General features: G+C 47.2%; 1 protein-coding gene and 1 long non-coding RNA gene across 6 annotated transcripts in view; one reads left to right on the top strand and one right to left on the bottom strand.

Moving 5' to 3' along the window:
* Positions 1–7,143: 7,143 nt before the first annotated feature.
* On the bottom strand, positions 7,144–19,420 carry GNPDA1 (glucosamine-6-phosphate deaminase 1). Of its 3 annotated transcripts, none has more exons than XM_070234037.1 (7): positions 19,187–19,420; positions 17,375–17,504; positions 14,299–14,400; positions 12,683–12,865; positions 11,465–11,649; positions 9,558–9,732; positions 7,144–8,888 (listed from the first exon to the last, which is right to left on the bottom strand). In XM_070234037.1, exons 2-7 carry the CDS (start codon positions 17,496–17,498, stop codon positions 8,788–8,790), a joined length of 870 nt encoding a protein of 289 aa, XP_070090138.1. In that variant the 5' UTR covers positions 17,499–17,504; positions 19,187–19,420; the 3' UTR covers positions 7,144–8,787. The 3 variants fall into 3 exon arrangements, with proteins under 3 accessions (XP_070090138.1, XP_001504008.1, XP_070090137.1); XM_001503958.7 differs by lacking the exon at positions 19,187–19,420 and adding an exon at positions 18,429–18,567; XM_070234036.1 differs by lacking the exon at positions 19,187–19,420 and adding an exon at positions 17,596–18,426.
* The window catches only part of LOC102147329 (uncharacterized), a 42,085-nt gene continuing 40,476 nt past the window's right edge, over positions 18,513–20,121 (top strand). For 2 of the 3 annotated variants that reach the window (XR_011425522.1, XR_002799619.2), the window contains exon 1: positions 18,517–18,844. This is a non-coding gene — a long non-coding RNA (uncharacterized lncRNA). Of the gene's footprint in view, positions 18,845–20,121 lie in introns of all 3 variants that reach the window. The other variant, XR_011425521.1, reaches the window with a different exon arrangement.

The following is a 20,121-nucleotide window of genomic DNA, read 5'->3' as shown; positions in this document are numbered from 1 at the left end:
GGTTGAGAACCAATAAATGAGAATAAGCTACTAAATAACTTCTTAAGTCAAAATAGAGGTTTTGTGACTTTCTAAGCTTGTGATTGAACAAACCCAAGGACCTGTCTTTGTCACTGAGGTGCATCTTGTCTCATTTTTTTAAATACAGAGAAAGACTTGGCCACCATTTTCCCAGACTTAATAGTATTGTCAGCAAGGTCATTTTTTAGCAGTAGAGGCATCTAGTTTACGTTAGAAATCTATTAATATTTTCTATTAATATTAACTTTTTGTTGTTGAGAAAATTACAGTTAATCAGATGTGATAATCATAAAGCCATTCATGTGGCTGCCTACTTTGGAAGGGAATTTTAAAATTTTGACTGGAATTTTGGAGATTCCCAAGTATTAACTCTATCATAAGCATCACCAGCAGGTGGCAGCAGTTCCCATGTTATAGAAATGCAGTTAATGGTTCACAGTAGTATTTTATTATAGAAGCTGGTTGATTTCTGGGATTTTAATTTTCCTCCTTGTATTTCATTATAGTCTGTTATACACATTTGTAGGTAACATGGTATCTAATGATACCAGCAAGGCAGGAACAGCAGTACTACTGTAAGGCCACTTAAAACTGTTTGCACCATGGTTGACACCCAATTGCTATGTAGGAAAGTGTCACTCTTGATAGTAGCACTTACCTGCAGCCACTGAAGTAAAGAAATTAAGTTATAGCTGAAGCCCCTAAGTAGGACAGAGGATTGTGACACTGTGGAACCTCTGATACTGGTAAGAGTGGCCAAATAGTTTGCTCCCCGAACTTTGGCTCAATGAAAAAATGGGCCAGCAGACCAGGCTGAGGGTTTGTGGTCAGAAAACTGGCTTTGAGGATGTTCTTAACAAATGTTTATGATAGTTACTGACTTTCAGCACCCACAGTCTAGTCTGCTCAATCACTCAGGTCCCCTCCTGTATTTCTCTGAGCCAGAGGATTCTTTGGAGAAGATTGTGCACGTTAAAAACCTAGTGAGATTCTGATGACAAAGTTGCTAAGTACAAAGTCAGCACAGTTACTTCATTTCCTTGCTTGGCTCTTTTTTTTTTCTCCTTCATTGAATCAACAAACAAATGAAACTAATATTAATACAACATAAATGTATATAAATTTAGAAGGTGATTATATGTCTTACCCTCAATCCCATTCCATTTTTTGCAACCTATTGTATTTTCTAGTATTCATTCACTTATTTAACAAATGTTTACTGAGCATTTCGCAATGGGCCCTACTATATATCTAGGTGCTGAGAATGTAGTAGTGAATAAAACAGACATAAATCTCCCAGCCGTTGTGGAACTTAAATTCTGGTGAAGGGAGACAGACACTAAGCAAATAATGTGGTTCATCAGAAGATAAGCGCTATGGAGAGAAATTGGGAGAGGGAATAGGGAGGTGGGAGAGGCAGAGTGATGCTGGAATTTATAGAGTGGAGAAGACTTCTTTAAGATAGTGCTTGAACAATGTGGGAATGAACCTTGTGGACACCTGGGAGAAGAGAGTTCAGGCAGAGGGAACAGCATGGGAATGGCCCTTGGGATGGGAGCATGGTAGGGGTTCCAGGAACAGCATGGTAGCTAGTAAGGGCTGAAGCAGACCAAGGAAGGGAGACTAGTAAGAGGTGGATGGGAGTGGGCGGTACTGCAGACTGCCCAGGGCCTTGTGTGAACTCTGGCTTCCACTCTGAGATGGGAGCCTGTGGAGTGCTTGGAGCAGAAGTGTGATGAGGTCTGACTTATGTTTTAGGGGAGCAGGGTGAGCTAGGGTAGAAAGAGACCAGTTAGGAGACACTGCAGTAACTCACGAAAGAGGGCAGGTGGCTTGGGCCAGTGTGCCAGCACTTGGAATCTTGAGAAGTGGTTAGATTCTTTACTTACCTAATAGGACTTGCTGAGAGATTGGATGTATAATGTGAGAAGTGAGGCATCAGAGTTGATTTCAAGGTCTTTTTGTCTGAGTAGTTGAAATGGAGAAACCTGTAGGAGCACAGGTTTGTAGGTGAAGATTAGGAATTTAGTTATGGACAGATGAGTTTGAGACGCCTGGTAGTTATCTCACTGGAGATGTTAGGTTGGCAGTTGGATATTCTAGTCTGGAGTTTAAAGGAGAGACTCAGGCTGGAGTAAATATAAGAGTCAACATATAGATGGTATTTAAAGCCATGAGACTGGATGAAATTACCAAGGGAGTGTGTTGTATAGAGAGAAGAGGTCCAAAGACTGAGTCTTGGGGTGCTTCAAATGCTAAGAGGTCAGGGCAATGAGGAGGAACCAGCAAAGGAAACAGAGGGTGGCCAGTAAGGTAAGTAAACCAGCAGGCTTCCTGGAAGCCTCCTTAAGCTGAAGGAAGGAGTGGTCAGCTGTGTCAGATACTGCAAATAGGTCAAGTACTGTGAGCTCTAAGAATCAGTGTAGCAATCAGTGTAGAGGTCGTTGGTGACTTTGACAAGTGCCTTTTCAGTGGAGGGGAGGAGAAAATCTGGAGTGTGTTTGAGAAAGAATGGGGCATTGTTACAACAAGAAAAAGCTGAACAAACTGAAAATCTGCTTTTCTTAGATCTAGATCCATCAGAGAATTGAGGTCGCAGGGCAAACCACCACAAAAACTAAAGAGAGACTAGAAAATACAGAATAGCTCAACTAAAGCAGAAGTTGCTAGAGCCAGTAATCAGAATTGAAATGAGTTGCTGGGGGCCTAGTGTGGACTAGCTCAAGTGTTAAAAACTCCTGGGAGCTCGTCTGAGGGGCCCCCACGTTCGTGGGTTTTACCTCCAAGAGTTCCCCCAGATTCTCACAGTGAGGATGGCGGATAAATTCCCTAGAACTTCAGGCAAGGGGGAGGGGAAAAGTAGCCATTTTGCAACACGCCTGGAGCTTTCTTATTCCATGGCAGAAGCCTGCCCTCAGGGAAAACAACTTTGCTGGAGCCTTCTCTGACCTAGGGGAAGGGCAGTTGGATGGCTTGAGCCCCCTCCTGCCTTCCTGTCTCACATAAGAGGGGAAAAAAAGGCAAAGAAACTTCTGAAGGTCTCAGCCCAGGGACTCTAGCCTACTAAAAAGAACAAAACAGATTTAATCATAAGATTATAGAATGCTGCTTCTCCCTAATACCATACCATCACTAGTCCTCCAGGATTATAACAGTGGATTACAGCTCTTGAGAGAGCTCCAAAACACAGACTGTTTTAAAGAGAAGTTTCTAGGGAAACCCAAAGACAACAGGGGAGACAAAAACAAGGACACTGAAGTTAAATCGAAGCCTCTGACACCTGCAGCAGATGTTAAACACAGCCTGGCTGCTAGCCAGGTAACCATAAAACCTCATACCATAGGCCTGTTTACCTTAGTTCCTGTTATCCAATACGTAATGTCTAGCTTTCAAAAAAAAATTACAAGGATGCTAAAAGGCAGGAGAAAGTCTGAATAGACAAAGCAAGCATAAGAACCAGACTCAGATGTGGCAAAGATTTTAGATTATCAGACTGGGAATTTAAAATAACTATGAGGGGCCAGCCCCATGGCTGAGTGGTTAAGTTTGCGTGCTCTGCTTCGGTGGCCCAGGGTTTTGCTAGTTTGGTTGCTGGGTGCAGACATGGCACTGCTCCTCAGGCCATGCTGAGGTGGCATCCCACATAGCACAACCAGAATATACAACTATGTATTGGGGGACTTTGGGGAGAAGAAAACGAGGGAAAAAAAAGATTGGCAACAGATGTTAGCTCAGGTGCCAATCTTTAAAAAAAATAAAATAACTATGGGGACTGGCCTGGTGGCGCAACAGTTAAGTTCACACATTCCTCTTCGGTGGCCTGGGGTTCGCCGGTTTGGATCCCAGGTGTGGACCTACGCACCACTTATCAAGCCATGCTGTGGCAGGTATCCCACATATAAAGCAGAGGAAGATGGGCACGGATGTTAGCTCAGGGCCAGTCTTCCTCAGCAAAAAGAGGAGGATTGGTGGCAGATGTTAGCTCAGGGCTAATCTTCCTCAAAAAATAAATAACTAAAATAACTATGATTAATACGCTCAGGTCTCTGATGGAAAAAGTGGATGACATGCAAGAACAGGTGGGTAATGTCAGCAAGAGATGGAAACTCTTAAGAAAGAATCAAAGAATGCTAGATATAAAATCATTGTAACAGAAATAAATGCTTTTTTTTTTTTGAGGAAGATTAGCCCTGAGCTAATTGCTGCCAATCCCCCCTCTTTTCACTGAGGAAGACCGGCCCTGAGCTAACATCCACGCCCATCTTCCTCTACTTTATATGTGGGACGCCTACCACAGCATGGCTTGCCAAGCGGTGCCATGTCCACACCCAGGATCTGAACCGGTGAACCCGGGCCACTGAAGCCGAATATGCGCGCTTAACCACTGCACCACTGGGCCGGCCCCAGAAGTAAGTGCTTTTAATTGGCTCCTCAGTAGACTGAACACAGCTAAGGAAAGAATCAGTGAGCGTGAAGGGATATCAATAAAAGCTTCCCAAACTGACATTTAAAGAGAAAAGGAATAAAAAGAAAAGGTGCAGAATATCCAAGGACTGTGAGACAATTACAAAAGATATAACGTGCATAATGGGAATACCAGAAGAATGAGGGGGAAAGGATGAGAGAGATTAGAGCCAAAGTATAGGTAACTCCAGAAGTTTGCTGTAAGGGGGATCAGAGAAGGAGGCTATTACAGGAAGGGGTGGATGTCCTGAAGAGTTTTGTTTTTAAAGCTAGTTTGGTATGCTGATAGGAGTGATCCAGGAAAATTTGATGCTACAGATGAGAGAGGAGAGTCTTGCTGGAAGAATACCCTCAGGGAGGGAAGAGAAGATGGGATCTAGTGCACAAGTAGAGGGACTGGCCACAGAGCAGGTCACAGGAAGAAGGCAGAGAGAATGAGGGCGGGGCTGGCAGGTGGGTGCATGTGATGATGGGAGCTTGTGGAACTTCCTTCCTGATTGCTTCTATTTTCAAGGCCATCAACTGAGAAAAAAGCTGGGGGAAGAGGGATTGGAGGCTTGAGACCTTATAAATCAGTCCTCAAGGAGACTCAGTGGACTAGCGGAATATAGTGTGATTGCCAGTCGTTGTTAAGGGTACCCTTGAGATCCAAATTACAATGTTCTGTTTTACTTACCTCTTATTACATAGCTCAGTATTCCATCACAGTATATCTTATTGGAAACTTATGCATGCTTCACTAGCATCTCATCACAGTAAGGATTTTGGTTCCCAGGAAAGAGGCATCAGATTAGCAACATTAGATTTCCTCAGTAGGCCAATTGGCTAATCCATTATCATATAATATGCTCTTATTTCCCCCTGGTTATTGTGTATGATCACTCCTCTTGGGGGCATCTATCATGCTTATAGTCAAACAAATAACAGGTACCTTCTAGATATCAAGGCACTGATAGGGAAAGGAGAGAGCAGTATTTAAAGTCTGCCTTTATGAAACTTAGATTTAGTGGGAAACAAATACATGTCAAATGGTACATGTTTCTGAGAAAACTGAGCAGGGTAAGGGGGATAGCAAATCAGGATTGCTACTTTATATCGGAGGGTCAGGGAAGCGCTCTCTGCTACATGACATTTGAACAGAGACCTGAGGAAGTAAGGTAAGCCGTAGATAGATGTGGGAGAAATGGTAGGCCAGGCTCTTGGATCCATCTCTACTTTATAAACAGATATATTTAATAGAAGAGGTGACACCCATTTACGTCAACATGCTGCCACTTTCTACTAAATGTAATAAAATTTTAAGCACATTCCATCCACTCTTCCTGAAATACAACTCCATGTATACTTAATCTTTTTCCTTTTTGAGTATCAGACTTGAGATTTTAGATTCAACTTGTTCCACTTGGCTGTATTTAATATTTCTTTATTGATCAAATTGTCACAACCTGGCCAGTGGGAGCCCCATTAAACTGGTTACTTTGTCCTCTCAGTACTGCCTCAGACATTTTTTAAAGCACCCTTGTTTTCTGGCAACAAGATATTCCAGGCCCACTGTGATCCCTGCCCCAAAGTGTATAATTAGCTCCTCTCCAGGAAGCCCTGAGTGGTAGCAGAGGCCCAGTGTTGGCCAGGAGTGCACATCCCACTTGATCCACATAAGAACTGGTGTAGCAGGACAACCCTGCTGTTGGGCCACCAGGGAAAGAGAGTCCTCGGAAAGGCAGATCTTTTTAAGGTTCTGAGTTCATACAGACATTTTCAGTTTAGCTGTCCTCACTAAATCCTTTCTCATTTCATTCTAGTAATTTTTTTTTCTGTAACATTACCTACTTAAAATTTAATCACTTATTTACCAGATAGACAAAATGTGGAATATCCATACAATGGAATACTCTTCAGCAATAAAAAGGAATGAACTACTGCTACATACTGTATGGATTAACCTCAAAAACATGCTTAGTGAAAGCCAGGCCCAGAAGACGTCATGCTGTGTGAGCCCATTTATATGAAATGTCCAGAAAAGGTAACTGTAGCAGATCAGTGATCACCTGGACTAGGGGAGGAGTAGGCAACTTTTTGGGATGATAGAAATGGATTGTGGCCAGGACTTGCACAACTCCATAAACTTAATAAAAAATCATTGAATGTATATATTTAAAATAAGTGAATTTGATAGGTACGTAAATTATATCAATACAATTGTTAAAAAATTAAACCCTTCTTCCAACTTCTATTTGTACCTTAATTGGATACATTGACCCAAGATGTTCCATTATATTGACTTTTTTAACTAAAAAAGAAAAAAACTAAACCTATTTTCCATACCTTGTAGTTTTTATATCCCTCCTGGTCACAAATCTGCATGATTCTTTTTAATACCCATATCCTCATTTGGATCCCAAGTATAGCCAGACCAAGATAAATTATTGCTCATCTGTTTATTCCTACCATTTCCACACGGGCGCTTCATGTTTATGAAATATTTTGATTACTTTTCCCCTGGTGATTGAAGAAGAGATCAGCAGTTGCTATGATTGTGACTTCCTGCAGAGCTGTTATGAGGAGTGTGAAGCGTTGCTCGCTAGCTATTCCCAAAATATATAAATATCAATCCAGACCACTTCTGACCTTTGGGCGTGGAAGTCCACAAATGACACATTTTATTTCAAAATATTAGATTTAATAGAAAATATCACATTGTAAACAAGTCCATTGATTCATTAGCTTAAAACAGAATGACAGCACAATCGTGTATAAAAGCTAAAGACACAACACTGGTACTAAACAGCACTTAAAGAGAGGCCTGAGCCAGGCTCCAAAAGATCTTTCCCAGAAACAGAGGCAGCAGCAGCTTCCAACAGGCACAAAAATAGGGGGGAGGAGGCAGCATACACTCCATGAAGGCTCAGGAGGGTAAAAGGGAGGCAGAGCAACAGACTCATCTCGTGAACAAGGGGTGAAGGATGAAGGGGCAAAAGGGCCGTATTTCCTGATGTTCTGGGAACATCAGAGCACGCCATGTGAACCTGAGAGGGTTAGAAGGCAGGGCACTTTAAGTGGGGAACGGCATGAGGCAACTTCAGAAGCATTTGGTATGTTGTCTTGGCACTTAACTTGTCAGGCAGCAGGACAACACATCTCTTGTGTGTTGTGACTAAACTCATAACTGAGCTGCCTGCCCTGGCCCCCATCACCTTGGCTGAACACAACACTGAAATCGTGACAGTTGCCCTAGTGGGTCCTCCTACTTGAGTATGTGCAAGAGGGGAGCCACAGTGAGACCCTGCAACAAAAACACAGGGCTCTGGTGGGAAAAGGGTTTCCGCCTTCCTCCCAGTGCCAGAGGGTCCCTGAGGGAGAGGAGTTTGATGTGGCAGGGCCCCAGAGGTGCAGAGGGGCTCAGCAAAAGCCTTCTCTCTAGCTCCACCCGCCCAAATCTTCCCCCAGGGAGTCCCGAGTTCATGGAAAGGTCAACTAGGAGCAGAAAAAACAACTGGAAAAAGAAAGTAAGGGACAGTTTCTTTCCATGGCACTTGTTACTGACCAGAGGCACTGCTTCCCTTACATTGATTTTAGACATTGAGAGAGTTGGTTCCTTATTAGGAAAAGTGATTCTCAAATAAGGGGCAGGCCTGCTCAAGGTGGGGTTCTCAAGCCTCCAAAAAGGTTTTGTCCAAGGGCCACCAGGTGGCGCAACAGTTAAGTTCTTGCGCTCTGCTTCAGCGGCCCAGGGTTCACCAGTTCAGATCCAGGTGCAGACCTATGCACCACTTGTCAAGCCATGTTGTGGCAGGCGTCCCACATACAAAGTAGAGGAAGGTGGGCACGGATGTTAGCTCAGGGCCAGTCTTCCTCAGCAAAAAGAGGAGGGTTGATGGCAGATTTAGCTCAAGGCTAATCTTCCTCAAAAAAAAAGCTTTGTCCAATATACACAAGCCCCTAACTCCTTCCCAATTGAGAATCAGTGCATGTAATGATAGAAATTCCTGATGGGAGTGTGTTGTACATGTGAACAGTGTCAGAGGCAGAACAAAAAGCTAAAAACCCCTAATCTCTGTGGGGCAGACATCCAAATTATGGAATGATTTTTGTTTTTTGTTTTTCTGATTAAGAGTAAGCCATTCTTCCTGTAGCTAAACTCTGTGACTAGGCTGCACGCTGCATAGCCAAGAACAGTAAGTACACCAGTTTATCTGGAGTAACCATACTGGATTAAAGAAATACAACTCTCTCCTCCTAAAGGCAATTTCCAGAAAGACACACCTGTCCCAATGAGGTACCTGACACTAGGATTAGCACAGGCTAATCACTGTATAGTTTCTTAGAAGACTGGCTTTTCTCTGTTTCTTTCTCTTTGATACTGTACAAGGGATCCACCAACTTGTTATGAACAAGCATTAAACCTACAAAAAATTAAAAAGTAGTTAATGCAGGTAGAGGCAGAGTTCCATGATTATCAACAGTAACATTCAGGAGCTCTCAGATTTTGTCCTAGAGCTGATACTCATCATCTTTTCTCTGTGGCCCCAAATGATAAACACCCTAAGTATAGAAAAAGAATTTGTTATTCCCAAGGAATGCTAGAATCCATGAGACTTTTGTAAAGTCAGTCTCTAGGAGAGTTGGCCATTAAAAGGTTAATCTTTTCAGCAAAGAATAAATTCCAAATTTGCCTGCTCAGTAAGTGAGGATTTTCACGTAAGTTCACTTAAAGCAGTGTGTCCTTTTTAAGTAGAAGAAAAAAGATCCTCATGATGGTTCAGTGCCTTGCCCAGAGAGGAAAGGCCTGCCCGAGACCTGGAAAGACAAAGTCTGGGGCTCAGGATCACTGTAAGATCACCACACAGCCGCTGGACCACAACTCCTCACTTCATTTTCTCTCCTCTTCCTGAGAACAAACAGGTTTCTAGAAATGGACCCTTGCAGTCACAGATGGAAGAGAAATGACTGTGTGTTCTGAGACAGTAGGGTTTGATTTTATTAAAATGGCCAGAGCATGAAAGCTAGATCCACTCCTCACTAAGGCACATCCTGAACTCTGCCACCCACTCCCATTCCCACCCCTCCCTCACCTTTGAAATACTTGACAGTCTTCACTTTCAGCTCCAGGGTGGCATCCTCGTCACACACAAACACTGTGCGGGGATGCTGCTGGAAAGCAGACACGGTCCACATATGGTTCACTCCCTCCTCGATGGCCTTGTACAGAGCAAATGCCTTGTGAGCGCCTGTGATGAGGATCATCACCTGGGGATCAGAAACAAGCCCGTGATGGAGGGGAATGAGGGGCAGAACTGAGGGTGCAGACACTTGAATTCCAGTCTGGCCACCCCAAGACTGTAAGGACTATTGTTTTCATAAGCATTCTAAGTCATTAGCATGTGACACACTGTGCTCCGTGCTCCCTGTGCTTTCTCACACAAATAGCCTGAGGCAGTGAGCATGATTATCCCCATGTTGTATGATAAGGAAATGAGTGGTGGGGTGGGGGTGGGGGTAGGGGGTGGTTAAGTAACTTGCTCCAGATTGTTTCTGACCCAAAGTCCATGCTCTTGACCACCACGTGATAGTGCCTCCCCGCACTTTTGATGATGACCGTGAAAGTGCCCTGTGAACAGACATGCCATATAAAGGCCCACACCTCTTATCCCAACAGTTCTGACACTGGGTCCCAGAGGGTCCTAGGCTGGGTGGGTTTTCACAATCACAATCTGAAAAAGAAGGGTCCCAATCTGCACCACCTACAAGGGGGCCTTGGAAGCAATGGTGAGAGTTAGCTGAGTGACCCCTAAGGTCGACCCCAACAAGGCTGCCCCATAATCTGGTCATTTGCAGTTCAGAATATTAAACCTACTAATATGACTTGGGGTAACACTTTTTTGTTTAAATAAAACAAAGGCACACACTCCATTCAACAATTAAAATTATCAATAACATAATGCTGGAAAGTGATCATGAAGAACTCAGCTCTCAAGTTTTCCTTTCACTGTAATTCACTTGTACCATGGAGCTGTGAACAGGATTTACTGTTCTTTTCTTAAAAGATGAGAAAACAGGCATAGAGAGAATGTGACTCTTTGTTCAGGACCCCAGAACTCATTCTAGTAAAGAGAATTTCCTGATTTCGAGCCCAGGTCCTTTCCCAAATCATGATACCCTCATACGACTGGGAGGGCCCTCGAACCCTAGTGTTCCCAAGCTGCAAGGCCAGCGACAGCAGAGCAGCCTCCCTGGTCCTGATCCGAGGTTACCCAACAGAAAGCTGGTGCCGTCGCTCAGTTCACAAAGGTCACTGTAGAAGGGGAAGCTTTTTCACTGATTTAGACATTTGTTTACAGACCTGGGCAAAGAAACTTGAAGCTAAAATGTCTGTAGCTGCTTCCCATTAAATATACCCCAGAAAGGAAGAGGAAATGCTTCTAATGAAAGTAAGGAAATTGGAACCACAAAAAATTCTTATGATACCCAACTTTCTAGGGAAAACCTCACTAAATTCAGTCAAGAGACTTCTATTTAATTACACTTCTCCACATAGGTGTGTCCCTGAGCACAGGGCTAGAACCAGAAGCATCCTGGGGCTGCAGGGGGAGCTTCCTTTCAAGCAGTGACCTCTACCAACTACAGGGCACCAGAGGGTCTCTCTCAGTACCTGGGCAGGTGCAAATTCACGTTCCAGCATTAGTGGTACTGGGCTCCTCTCTGCCTATGAGAAGCTCGAAAGCAGTACGTAAGCAGAGGCCAGGGAGCCCGTGGCCTCCTGGGCAGTCGGGGCTCAAAGGATTCATCTCACACTGGGGACAATGGTTAGCTCAAAAGAGGAAGGAGGAATAGTGACGGGTCAGTTGGGATTTTAGCCTTATTTATAGTGTTTTCATTTTTAATAAAAATGTATTCAGGTGGTACTTGTATAGTTAAAATTAACAACAAAAAGAAAAGTCCAAGCTCCCACCAAAGGTGTTTGGACCCCTTGTGCCCTTACCTCTCTAGCATCCATGACAGTGCCCACACCCACCGTCAGGGCCATGGTGGGCACCTTGGCGAGATCTCCATCGAAGAACCTGGCATTGGCCAGGATGGTGTCCATGGCCAGCGTCTTCACACGGGTCCTGGACACCAGACTGGAGCCCGGCTCGTTGAAGGCAATGTGTCCGTCAGGGCCGATGCCTGCCCAGGAAAGCCAGCCAGGACAGCCCTGTCAGTCCCAGGGGTCCAAGACTTCAAGAATGGACAATCTCTCCTTCCCCACCTGGATCTGAAGAATCCTTGAAAACTGTGCCTCTTTTCTCACTCACCCCTGGGTGGGTACACTTTGAGCATATGATCTTCCCATCTCTCCCGCACCTGCCCATTTCTATGTGAGGCACACAGACCCATTGCTAACTTGCTGCCACCCAGCAAAAGCTAAGTAAGGAGTCCACCAAATAGCTTCTGCCTTCCCAGGTCATCTAAGTCTAACTTCTCTCTCTCCTGCCTGGATCCGGGTCCTGCTGCTGCAATAGAGTTGCAGCAAGGAACACACACACACGGCCTGGACGGGTCTACTAAGTTCCTAAAACCTCAGACCACGAGCGCTCTGAGCTGCCGCCTCTCCACCTTGAAGTAGGAAGAGTTAAATCTAGAGCAGTAAAAGGGAGTCCAACCTCACCTCCTCTGAGTGACTCCAGAGGGGGTGACAGATGGAAACATAAGAGGGCAGACCAGGTAGGAATAAGAGCACAAATCCAAGAGGGGGACACCGAAGTCCCTGCCCTCTCTCCACTGCTCCAGGCTGCTGACCTTAGGCAAGTCGCAAAACTTCTCTGGGGTCCAACTGGCTATCTACAGTGTGCAGGGGGTGAGTGTGGAATCTTCTGGAACTATGTGAGTCTGTGATTTTAAGTTCCACAATGATCCCTGAAACCTTAAGACTGGGGAACAGAGAGAACCTCGGAGTCCAAATCCCGTCCTCTCAATTTATAGACAAGACATCAAAGTGCAGGAAGAGAAGATGTGCAAGGCCACGCAGTTACTGAGCAACAGAGGCAGGGCGGGGAGCTAGGGTTCTCACTTTCTGCCTTTCCAGGGTAATAAATGGCCACCACAGTCATAGCACAGAGAGAGGAAGTGGTTTGAAGACAGACATGGGTCTCGTCCTGCTTCCCGTGTGTTCTGACCACCCCAGGTCTGGCCTGGACACGAGCTGCAGTGTCAAGCTCACCTCCAACAAACAGCTCAATCCCGCCTGCAGCCTTGATCTTCTCTTCAAAGGCGTCACACTCAGCCTGCAGGTCAGCTGCATTCCCATCCAGAATGTGGGTGTTTTCTGGATGAATGTCAATGTGCTTGAAGAAGTTGTTCCACATGAAGGAGTGGTAACTCTCCGGGTGGTCTCGAGGAAGGCCTGTGGGCCATGGCCACACTCAGTCGTGCCCAGGCTGAGCCGGGGCCTTCCTTCCAACAGGATGCCAGGATAGCCACAGACCCCCAGAGACATTATCAGGAGAATGCTCATCAGGGAGGCTTGGGCACCAGCCCTCTGACTCCCAGCCACTCAGGACAGGCTAAGCTGATGTCCCTAAGTATCTATCCACCACCAACACCTATGACCATGGGACTGGGGCAGAGAGCTTCAAACCAGGGGCCCGAGGAATCCCCTCATTCTGATCTCCTTTTCACAAGGGAATAACCCATAAGCTGGAGGCCGAGGTCACTCTAGGCCTCCACAGGTGGCCTAGCCACCTGAGGGTAGGGCTGGGCCCATCTGGGGAAGGGAGCAAGCACACCCCTCACCCTGTGCCTCCCACTCCACCATTCACCTCCAGTTATACCCCCGCTCAGCCTGAACCCAAACTTGAACACCAGGTGGTTGGAGAGAATTATCTCAGGGCTTCCCAAAATGGATCTTTTTCAGCCAAGAAGAAAAAGAATGTTTAAAGTGAATGTTTAATGTTAAACGTTAAGAATGTTTAATGTCAGCCTTAAAAAGGAAGGAAATTCTGACACATGCTACAACATGGATGAATCTTGAGGACATTCTGTTAAGTGAAATAAGCCAGTCACAAGAAGACAAATACTGTATGATTCTACTCATATGAGGCATCCAAAAGTATCAAATTCATAAAAACAGAAAGTAAAATAGTGGTTTCCGGGGGTGGGGGAGCAGGGAATGGGGGGCTGGTGTTAATGCGTAGAGAATTTCAGTTTTGCAAGATGAATTCTAGAGACTGGTCACACAAGAATGTGAGGGTATTTAAAACTGCTGAACTGTACACGTAAAAAGGGTTAAGATGGTAAATTTTATGTGTATTTTACCACAATTTTTTTACAAAAAGAATGTTTAAAGTGAAGCCATTACCAAATGACGGTGGGAGGGGGGAGGTGACAAGAAGACCCAGGTGTCGATTTTCAGCAGTGGAAAGGACACCAGCCTCAGCACCCCTCCCAGTGCACCTGGCAGAAAGGGGCGCTGGAGGATGAGCACTGGAGAGAAAGTCCAGACATGGACTGTGGGGGAGACACCCTAGCCATGATCCCATTTGCAATGGTTTGTTCCAGAAACTGCATGGAGCTGTGGGGGAGGCAGAGAAGGAGATACTCTAGTATTTATTAACCACTTGCTCTGCAGGAGAGGCTTCCACATCTGTTACATCAGGTAATGCTTACAACCTGTGAGGTCAGCTTCAGCAGCCCCAAGGCCTGGAAGAGACAGGCAATGCTAACTGCATATCACCAAGCATCCTGAGACATCCCCATGCCTCTCCAGGGCCGAGCCTATGAGGTGAGGAGTAGGACTTTTCTGGAATCACTCAAGGACCTTGAAAGAGAAAGACTCACCTACATACTCGTCCATGTTGAAGGTCTTCACGTATTTGAAGGACAGGTCTCCATTCTTATAGTACTCAATCAACTTCTTGTAGCAGCCAAGTGGGGTGCTCCCTGCAAGAGAGGCCACAGCCATGAATGCCCATCAGCCCCCAGCTCCTGGAAGCCCAGAGGGTGCCCAGGAATGAGGCAGGGCTGCTCCACAAGAAGAACCTGTCAGATCTGAGAGAAACACATCAGATCTGAAGTCCTACCCCAAAGCTGCAATCCTAACCACCAGCATTGCTTGTTTAAGCCTCTTTCCCCACCGACTGTAAGCTCCAGGAGGGCAGGCTGTTTGTCTCATTCACCGCTGAATGCCCAGCGCCAGCACACTGACAACTGAAAGGCCTGTGACTAGGACCTGAGTGACCGTCAGACTTAATTACTGACGTGATACTCCCTGACTAACTACTAGGTGCGAGGCACAGGGCCAGGGGATGGGGACACAGAGAAGAGGCAGAGCAGCCACCCTGGAAGAGCTCCCTGTCTAGGAGTGGCGACACGAAGCAGTAATGCTGACTGTGACCGGGGTAAGCTCAGGGTTCAGGGAAGACCCCACCACCACCGCAGGGCAGCAAACTCTCGAGCTGAGTGTCATTAAAAAGTCAACGTCATAACACAAAAAAGGCAGGAGGACCACTGGAGACTAAATGACTAAAGATGCATGAGGCCTGACAGGACACTGGATTAATTTTCTTTAAAAAGCTGTAAGAGAGAAATGTGGACAATTAGGGAAACATTTTTAATATAGCCTGTATATTAGATGATATTGTGGAATGAGTTTCAATTTTCTTAGGTGTGATAAGGGTATTGTGGTTATGTAAGAGAATGTCCTCACTCTGAGGAAATATGCACTGAAGGATTTAGTGTCAGGGCGTCTGGAACTCACTTTCAGGTGGTTCAGAAAAAAAAATGTTTGTGTGTGTGTGTGTGAGTGTATAGACAGAGAGAACATGAGCCAGAAGAGGTGAAGGCGAATGGTGCAAACTGTTACCAACTGGTGAATCTAGGTAAATGGCACTGTACCATTCTTTCAGCTTTTCTGAATATTTGAAATTTTTCAAAATAAAAACTTGGAAAGAAAAAAGACTCACTCAGATCAGATCACTCTTTTCACAACCCACCAATGGCTTCTCGTTTCACTCTGAGTAACAACCAGTCCTAACAAAGGCTCTGCATAACCTGGCCCCTGGCTTCCTCTCTCCCCTTTACTCATCCTGCTCCACGCAATTCGACCTCGGGGCTTTTGCACATACTGTTACCTTTGCCAGCAATGTTCTTACTTCAGGTATCTGCCTGGCTAACTCTCGCCTCTTTAGGCCTTTACTCAAAGGTCACTTCCTCAGAGAAACCTTCCCTGCCACGACATTCAACACTGCAACCCCCACCCCTGCCCAGACACTCCCTATCCCCCTTCAGTGCTTCATTTTCCTCCTCTCTTAGCACCCTCTAATATACTCCATATTTTGCTAGTTAATTATCTGTCTCTCCCACTACAATTAAATCTTCAGGAAGGTGAGAATTTGTGTCCTTTTTGTACATTGTTGTATCCCCAGCTCCTAGAAAAGCTTGGCACACAGCAGGCATTCAATAAATATCTGCTGAATGAATGACAGTGGCAGCACCCCCAAATAATCAGCTTGTCCCTGTGACTTGGCCTTCGCCATTCCCTGCCCCCTTGAGCTTCATCTTGTCCATCTTCCAAACTTCTAACCTTCCCATCAATTCTGTGAGCGCCCGAGTATCTAGCCAATAGATTCCTTTTCTGCTTAAGTTAGGTGGAGTTGGTTTCTGTGGTTTCCACAGCAGACATGACTGGTGCTTCATCTCACAGAAGGAGTGTCCCAGGGAACCCAGATGGAAATGCTACGCCGGTTGAAATATGAGTCAGGAAGGGGCCAGCCTTAGAGGGCCCTGGATGCCACGCTGAGGAGCTTGGATCTGATTTTGCAGATGATGGGGAACGAGGGAGGGGTTTCAGCGGAAGCCCAGACTCTGACCCGGGGCTGCTCCACAGTTAGAAAGCAGGATGTGAGCACAGCCCCCATGTGGCCTGAGACAGTGGTGGTGGTGGTTTCACAGGTACGTGCAGATGCTGCCCCAGCAAACCTCTAGTGCACAGGCCCCAACCTCCACCTCACTGGCCACATGATCCTGTGGCCTGTGTTTGGACAGCTCATGAGTTAAGAACAGTTTTTATATTTCTTAAGTTTTTAAAAATCAAAAGACCATCATTTTGTCACATGTGCGAATTATATAAATTTAGACTTGTGTCCATAAATAAAGTTTACTGGCAGATGGCCATGCTCATTCATGTATGCACTGTCTGTGGCTGCTTTTGAGTTACAAGGGTGGCGTTAAATAGTTGCAACAGAGGCTGTATGGCCAGTGAAACGTAAAATATTGACTATTTGGCCATTTACAGAAAAGGTTTGAAGACCCCTGCTCTAGTGGACAGGCCATTGGGACAAATCCACCCACTTCTGAAAGAAATAATCAGGACATTTGCCTTGAGGAGCTGGGGTCAAAATATCCTCCTTCTAGGCAACATTCTGATTTTTCCCCAAAGAAACCGGGCCTGTTTTTCACTTCGGCCTGTGTTTAATTAAGCCTTACAGAAAATGCTTTGAGTAAGGACCTTTTCAATTCTCCCAAGGATGCTGCTTAGTGAGGAGCGCTCAAACGCACAGAAGAGAAATTCATTACATAAAATGTACCCCGTAAGGCATCAGGACTTCATTTTGTTACGGAACCCGGGCTGATAGGGCAGACTTAGGATGTAGCCTAAAAAGCAAGGTCTTCCCGCCTAACCAAGATCCCCTCTGCTCTAGGACTCCGCAGGAGCAGGCAGCAGCTAAACCAACCCATAACAAAGCCGGGTCCTCTGTTTTGTATGTCCTGGGGCAGAAGAGTTGTCCACACACAGTGCCCATACCTCAGAGGCCTCCTTAAAGTCCCTTGGCTGAGTGGGCCCATCTAACAGACCCCTTAGACTAATGCCCACTCTCTCCCCCACCCATGGCACCCTCTCCATCCCAGAACGCACCAGTAGGGAGCCCCAAGGTGAAGTACTTGTCTGGCCCCGGGTTAAACTGGATGATGCGGTTCCGGATGTATTTGGCTGCCCATTCACTGGCCTGAGAATAGTGGTCCAGGATGATGAGCTTCATCTTGTCCTGCAGGGGGCCGGTGACAAAAGGAATCAGTGGTAAGGGCAGGGAGAAAGGGATGAAGATGGTTGGGAGAGAGGGAAGAAGCCCTTCTCACCCAGCAACACCCTCTCCCCTGGCTGGCTGAGCCCGGAAGACGAAGACGAAAGCCCTAACTCAGCTCAGAGAGGAATTAACAGGCTGGGCCAGGCGTCTCCACCACCCACCAGGAGGCGCTGCTGGGGGACGAACGTGGCTTCTCATTTCGGTTCCTCCATTTACCAACTGCAGGACCTCGGCCGAAGGACCCAGGTTCTCTAGCCTGTTTTCTCCTTCGTGAAAAAGGGGGCAATAGTACCTACCTGACATGCTTCACAATGGTGAATATTAAATGAGGGCATGCATGTAAACCACACAGTATTCAATATGTTGGCTATTATCTTGTAGCTCGACCCAGCCCTACCCGCCCCCCTATTCCCCACCCATGGACTCTTCCTCAGTAGAGGATCCTCAATGTGTGTGTGATCATCTTGGTCCACTAAAGCAGGTGGGGGCCATGGGCTTTGCCTGGAGAGGTGTGTGCTCTTTCAGTACTGCAGCGGGGGGCTCCCACAGGCCGGCCTTGCTTTGTGAATCCACAGTTTCCCCAAACCACAAGGGGTCACAGTATTCGCTCCAGAAGGAGGACGTTTGCTCCCCCCGCCCTCGCCAGTCAGAGTGGGAAGGCCCGAGGCGGAGGGGGCCAGATCGGCCGGCCGTGGGCTACAGCAGCGTTTCCCCCACGCCGATGGCGACCATCCCATCGCCCCGCCGGCCCCGCCTGGGGAGGGCGTTCGAGCGGCTCGCTGGGGTCCCGGCCCCAGGGAGCCGGAGAGGGGCGCAGCCACCGGACCCCTGCCTGCGCCCGCCCGCAAGGAGGAACCCCTCCAGCCCCGCTCGACCCCCACTTACGCGGACACCTCCCGCGGCGGCTGCGGCGAAGGCGCTGGCGGCCCCGCCCCGCGCGGGTCACGTGGCCGCGGGTCACGCGGCGCCGCTCGCCTCCCGCGGGGCCCCCTCCCCGGCCCGGGGCCACCTGCAGCTCATCTCTGCCGCGGGACGTGCCGGCTGGGAACAGCCCGTGGGAGGCAGGCTCGGGGGGCCCCGGGGCGCCCTGGGAACGCAGCCCGCAGGACCGGGCGCCGGGGGCGGGGAAGGAGGAGCAGAAAGGCTTCCTGAGTCGCCCAGGATTGGGCCTGGCCCTGCCTGCTTAGATGTCATTTATTTGCCTAGATATTACAACGTTTTGTTTTAAATATAATTGGATTTTTTTCTGCCTTTTTTAAAAGAAAGGTCAACCTTTCTAGCAGTATGTACTAGAGAAAAAGGTAGGTCCCTGGTCTCCCCAACTCCCTACCCCAAGATAACCATTGCTGACAGTTTAGATTACATTCTAAATTGTTCTTCCGTGCATGCACTTAGGTTATATTTTACAGCAATGGGAACACGCCACACCTGCCGTCCACAATCAGCTGGGCGGCTGCATTCTGCGGTTCCCGTGACTGGCTCACCTGTCCCCTTGGCCCACCTGTTGGCTAGAGGTGGGCTTAGTCTGGTGAGACCCTGATGAGGCAGACGAGGGTGGTGGAGCTGATGCCTTCACAGTTGAGGGACTTGTTCTTTGGCCTCAGCATTGGTGTATTTTTTAAAAATTCAGTCAGAAATCTCACCTCAGCATGGGGATTGCAGGTGTTTCACGATAAAGTTAACAACCACAATCTCCAAACACATCAGGTGCTGTGGGCCTGGTCTGCAGCAGCTGCATTCGGATCTTTCCAGGAAGAGTGACTTCATTGACATTAATCGGGCCTGTTTCCCTCGCCAAGTTAACCATCCTGCGGGGAACCAGTGCAGGGCCTCCCTTAGGCCGGGGGCTCTGGAGTCAGGCAGGGAGCCTGGGGACTAATGAGACAGACCTGGGTCGACTTCTGGTCTAGCCAATCCTGGGTTCTCAAGTGAGTGACTCAAGCTAATGACTCAACTTCTCCGGCTCTCCATTTTCTTACCAGGAACATGGGAATGGACCAGAAAGTCAGTAATACTGACCTCCTGTGGCTGTTGCGAGTATTAGATGAACTGTTAGGCCAGCGTGATTACCCCTTTCCTCCGCCCTCCTTACAGCCCGCTCTATAAGCTGAAATGCTCTCTCCCCTAACCTCCTGCCCCCTCCTGCTCCTCCCGCTGCATCCTGGGTTTGAACTGGTACCACACCCATCCTCCCATCCTCTTGTTTTGGAAGTAAAATTGGCTAATTAAAAGAATTGTGGATTCATCCCGTGCAGTGCAGCTCTGGTGTGGACCCATGTTTTTGTACTCTTTAATATGCCCTTGCTTTGGGCAAACACCCTCTCCCCAAGCCCAAAAAATCCTGCTCAGTCCACGGGGTTCCTGTGGGTTTGGTGGAGCTGGCCCTACCCTTTGACCTCGGATCTAACCAATCAGAGACCTCCATGCCCCTGCCCATGATTGGTTCAGGGCTGGGCAGACATGGAAGATACTAACCCGACAGCCATTCACGGCCTCCCCTTTCCCTTGCTGCTTCCCATTGTGGCTGCTGGAAAGTCAACTACTCTCCCAGTTTCTCTGAGCTAGGGTGTGACCAGGT

This window comes from Equus caballus, chromosome 14, assembly GCF_041296265.1.
Source record: "Equus caballus isolate H_3958 breed thoroughbred chromosome 14, TB-T2T, whole genome shotgun sequence".
Lineage (NCBI taxonomy): Eukaryota > Metazoa > Chordata > Mammalia > Perissodactyla > Equidae > Equus > Equus caballus.
This window is presented reverse-complemented; position numbering and strand designations above follow the sequence as displayed.